Source organism: Carlito syrichta, unplaced genomic scaffold (assembly GCF_000164805.1).
Source record: "Carlito syrichta isolate Samal-C Ts95f unplaced genomic scaffold, Tarsius_syrichta-2.0.1 Scaffold308079, whole genome shotgun sequence".
NCBI lineage: Eukaryota > Metazoa > Chordata > Mammalia > Primates > Tarsiidae > Carlito > Carlito syrichta.
In genome coordinates, this window is record NW_007252175.1 from 418,662 (window position 1) to 423,488 (window position 4,827).

At 48.9% G+C, this 4,827-nt stretch overlaps 2 protein-coding genes across 3 annotated transcripts in view; one reads left to right on the forward strand and one right to left on the reverse strand.

Moving 5' to 3' along the window:
• The window catches only part of AASDHPPT (aminoadipate-semialdehyde dehydrogenase-phosphopantetheinyl transferase), a 30,412-nt gene extending 29,806 nt beyond the window's left edge, over positions 1-606 (reverse strand). For both annotated transcript variants that reach the window (XR_002482357.1, XM_008064826.2), the window contains exon 1: positions 202-606. Coding sequence is in view for 1 of the 2 variants with exons in the window: in XM_008064826.2 (XP_008063017.1) it covers positions 202-384 (183 nt within the window). In the remaining variant the exon portion in view is untranslated. The remainder of the gene's footprint in view (positions 1-201) is intronic.
• An 83-nt stretch (positions 607-689) lies between these two features.
• KBTBD3 (kelch repeat and BTB domain containing 3) overlaps positions 690-4,827 on the forward strand; it is a 21,593-nt gene continuing 17,455 nt past the window's right edge. The window contains exon 1 of the mRNA XM_008064827.1: positions 690-813. The gene's annotated coding sequence lies outside the window, so the exon portion shown is untranslated. The remainder of the gene's footprint in view (positions 814-4,827) is intronic.

The following is a 4,827-nucleotide window of genomic DNA, read 5'->3' on the forward strand; positions in this document are numbered from 1 at the left end:
TTGCACATGTGCTAACCGCATGCCTCAAAAGTAACTCAATCCAAGAAATCAGGGAGTGTTGGATAGTGAGCGTTAAGAAGGGGGAAGAGGGTTAATTTATTGATACTTGCAGTTTGAGGGGGAAGGGGTAGATCGCTAACCGATCCACCTCCCCCAACCTCCGCCTCCGCGGCTCCAGGCCCCGAGAGAGACCCGCAGTACCATGGCTGCCTTCGCGTCGCGGGCAAAGACGAACTGGCCGATGCGCTCCTTCTCCTCGGGCTGGATCGATCGCACCGCCAGCAGCCACTCGGCCCGGCTGGGCAGCCAAGTGCCGCAGGAAAAGGCCCAGCGCACGCCCTCCATGGATGGCACCAAGCACAACCGCTTGGCGGGGAAAACCATGCACAGGGAAGACGGACCTCGCCGCCACTTCGGGCCCGATGGCGCGCGGACGCTGGCGTGGCCACACCCCCTTCGTCCCGGCGTCTGCGCGCACGGGGCGGGGCGTTGTGACGTCACCGGCCTCGTCGCGCGCCCCGCCCCGGGGGGGGCCCTCCTCGCAGCCCGGTCCCCAACGCGGCCGCCCGCCCGCTCGGAGAAAGCGGCTGGGGGCGGAGACGGAGACCCGCCTCGGCGCTCTGCGGCATTGTGTGACGTCACGCGGGGGCGTGGCCTCGGCGGCGAGCGGAGGGCGGGACCAAGGCCGGGAGCCCGACAGTTGCGCCACTCACGCTTGGGGGAGCGTTAACAAGACAGCGGCGCAAGCCAATCGCAACCAGTCCTCTGGAGGCCGGGAGACCGGGGTGGAGACTTCGGAGACTGCCGTGGCAGGTGGGTGAGCTCCGGGGTCCGAGCGAGGAGTGGGATGGTAGCGCCTTATTCCCGGGGACTGGGGTTGGCCCCCTGGGATCCCCAGCGCAGGGGCTTTCCTTGGCCTTCCCAGCTGCTTCTCCCGCTCCTTCGTGTCCGGGTGCAGGAGAGGTGACCGCGGCTGGGGGGCAGGGGGTGTCGGCCGTGGGGCCCCCCTGGAGTTGTGCAAGGCGGCAGCCCCGAGTTGCCTGCCTCCCTACACCCCAGCCCCGCCGGCCAGAGACCCACCCTTACACGGGACATCGCCTGCGCTTGGCAGCCGCCTACCCCGAACCCCTCCGTCCGAGGGCCGAGCGAAGACCCTGCCCCCGGGGCGGGCCGTCCACCCCGCCCGAGTCCGAGGCTGCCAGCGAGCAGCTGGGCCAGTGCTGCCCGGCTGTTGCGGAGAAGAGGCGATCCAGGTGCTGTGCGATTGCCAAGCCGGGGCTAGAGCACTAGGGAGCGAACCTCGCAGGATGCTCTTGTTGAGGCATCCGTGGTGGCATCATAGCCGAGGTCCTTGCTGGGACGGCAGCGGAACCGCGTGTGTCACTTCTGCCGCCCTTCAGATGGACTCTGTGCCTCTGCTCGGTGATGCGTTTTCTCTGACTCTGTGAAGGGTCCTGTAGGGCGTATGTCTCTTTCCATCGTTGTTCCGTGCCGACGGCTGTTGCCCCTTTCTGAAAGCGCCTGCCCCATCAAAGTCTTCTGCTTTCGGTCCGGAGAGAAGTTGGTCTCTGCAGATGACTGTGGATGCCTAACTTGGTGGTCGATCCAAGTGCCCTGCTGTGGGGATTCAGCCTATTCCCTTCTAACTTTCCCCGCTGCAGGGAGAAATAGCAGCCAAAGCTCGTAGTAGTAATTAACACGGCTCCTTGCCCATCACTGCTATCCTTTTTAAGATGGGTTCTGTTCTGTTTTTAATCTGCATTTTTTCCCATTAACTTTTCGTGATATCATAAGCCCCCTCTAAGCCTTTGCGAGTAGATGGGATTTTGAACACACACACACACACATGCAAATCCTCAAAGGACAGTGGAATGAATTACTGGCTTAATGTATCAATTTAGCGAGTATTTACTAAAAGCCTGCGTCAGGTGCCACCTTTAAGATCTGCTGCTTACAACCTTCAGGGAGCTTACAATCTGGCAAGGCAGATGAAGCGTATACATAAAAAGCAACAGTAAGAAAAAATGTAAAGATCGGTAAGGTGAAAAGGAACTCTACTAATATTAGCAGTGATCATAACTCAGTTTTCCATGTTTAACGTTATGTATGTAAGTATCATATTAGAACGTCTTTCCTATCTGTTTGAACTGATTGTTATAACTATGATATGTTTTCTCTTTCTAAACACTTCCAAGTACATTATCTTGCATGTTCTTCTGGGCAGTAATTACTGATGGAGAAACAGCTCAGAAAGAAGTTTGTGGAATTATTTAAATTTAGGTTTAGAAATTTATATTCCGTTCTTTTACCATTGAACAAGATCTCTGTGTTTTACACCTATGGAGCCTAATATACAGGCAAGTAATGGAGTCATTTGTACTAGTTCTTTCTGGCTAGAATGTTCTTCCTCTCTCCTCCCATCAATGCATTCCTCATTCCTCTGTATCATTCAAGCTCAAATCTCACACCAAAGAGACTCTCTCTGCCCACCTAGTTTAAAATAGCTAATGCTAGCCGGGATCGGTGGCTCAGTCAGTCTGTAATCCCACGCCTTTGGGAGGCTAAGGTGAGTGGATTGCCTGATCCCGCGGGTTCGAGACCCGCCTGGGCAACTTGGCAAGACCTCATCTCTACAATAAATCAAAAAATCAGCCGGTCATGGTAGCACGTTCCTGTCATTCCGGCTACTCAGACGGCTGAGGCGGAAGGATCACCGGAGCCCCGTAGGTCAAGGTTGCAGTGGCCAGGAGCGGCCACTGCACTCCAGTCTGGGTGGCAGAGTGAGACTCCAACTCAAAAAAAAAATAGCTAATGCTCCCCACTTCCTACCACAAGCCCCAAGCCTAGTACCTTAGAGAACACTCTTCGTAGGTCTGTTTGATTTAACTAGCTTCTCTATTTACTTTTTAAAACCTTGTCATCCCTCAAGGGCTGACAAGGTTGAACTTCAAGTCTTACCTTCTCTTAAGGCCTACTCCAGGGTACCTTTTTTCAAAATAGTATTGTTTCTATAATTCATTTGGTAGTTATTCTAGTCCTGCCTTATGATATCTCTCCTATTGTCCTGAATGATTTGCACATGTGTTATCTTGCAAATGAGAATGTAAATTACTTGAGAGAATTTTATGTCTGCCTTAACTTTTACAACATGAGTACATGTTATTAATTGGCTTTTACAATAGGTTTTATTCTCAGGAGTAACACTGATTTTTATATTCTTTCTGCCTCTCTCTCACTTTTTAAAAAGGAAATGTAAACATGTAGTTCATAATTTGCTTAACTGTATATTCAATACCCCAAAATACTATTAAAAATTTTTTATTGCGTTGGCCAGAGGAAGAAGAGGTCTAAAGTGCTAGAGGCTCAGCTAGTTTGTGAGTTATGGTCATCTTGCCAGATGCTGATTGTGGCCTTTCAGCAGGATTCTAGGAGACCTGTGTTCTGTTTCCAGCTGTATCACCAGTTGTCTGTGTGGCTGGGTGAATCACATAACCTCTTCCAGGTAGTAATTTCATGGAAAGGCATCAAATGAGATCATCTTCTAGGTGATTTTTAGGTCATGTTCACTAGTTTTTATTGGATCATAAACTTTATTCTAGCTCAAACCTTTTTTGCCCCTCAAAACTTTATTGAATAGCTCCATAATTCTACCAGTTTCTCATGGAAGAAACCATGTTTCTCCTTTTCCCTTGGTCTCCATATCCAGTCCGTCCCAAAGTCCTTTTGGTCTTGTTTCTAAAATAGCACTAAGTCCATTATTTCCCTTTATCTCCATGGTTAGCACTCTAGTTTAAGCCACCATCATTTCTCATGTGAAATACTGATTGGTTTTCTAGTCTGCATGAGAAAGGTGAGTCTTCCAATGTCTGTCTTCCATATCCCAAACACAACTTCTCTTCAGAGCTAGCTCTAGAAATTCATGCCCTTTATCTTCCCTATACAATATCATCCTCTAATTAGACTGAGAAGGAGAGGCCAGCAAGGTAGAAAACCTGAAGAGTTGTGCCACAGAAACCAAGAGTATTTTTAGAAGGAGTCCTAATGATCAGTGTCAGTATTCCAGAAAGCTTAAATAAGATGAGGGAGGGAGAAGTGAGCATTTACCTTAAAGATGGTAGCGTGGTGACATAAACAAGAGCAGTCATAGTAGGGTAAAGAAGAGAAACTTGAATATAGTGAGTTGAGATGTTAACTGGAGGTGATAGTACCACAGAGTTGTTCTTTAGACATTTTTTGGGTTTGGGAGTAGCAAAATGGGATGGTGACTAGAGGGGAATAAAAAGTTAAAGGATAGATTTTTGTTTGATGTTTGTTTAAAGATAGGAGATACTAAAATTTGTATGCTAATAGAAAATATTTATCAGAGTGGAAGAAATTGTCAAATGTTGAAGGGGGCGGATAGTGTGTGTTCACCACTCTAAAGTGTACTCCAGAGCAGAAGACCTTGTCCGTACTGTTTTTAGCTGTATCCCTAGTATCTAGAATAGTGTCTGCCACAATAATTGTTACTCCATAAACTTTCTAATATTTGTTGAATAAAAGAATGACTTGAGTCTACTTCTCTTACCTTCTTTCAATTCATTCTTTATATATTAGCTAGAAAAATATTTTTTTTAAAAGCAGATCATGTCACTGTCCAGTTTTGTTTTGTTGTTGGTTTTTTTTGAGTTGGAGTCTCACTCTGTCGCCCAGGCTGGAGTGCAGTGGCCGCTCCCGGCTACTGCAGCCTCGACCTGCTGGGCTCCGGCGATCCTTCCACCTCAGCCTTCCAGTAGCTGGAATTACAGGCACGCGCTACCACACCTGGCTAATTTTTGATTTATTGTA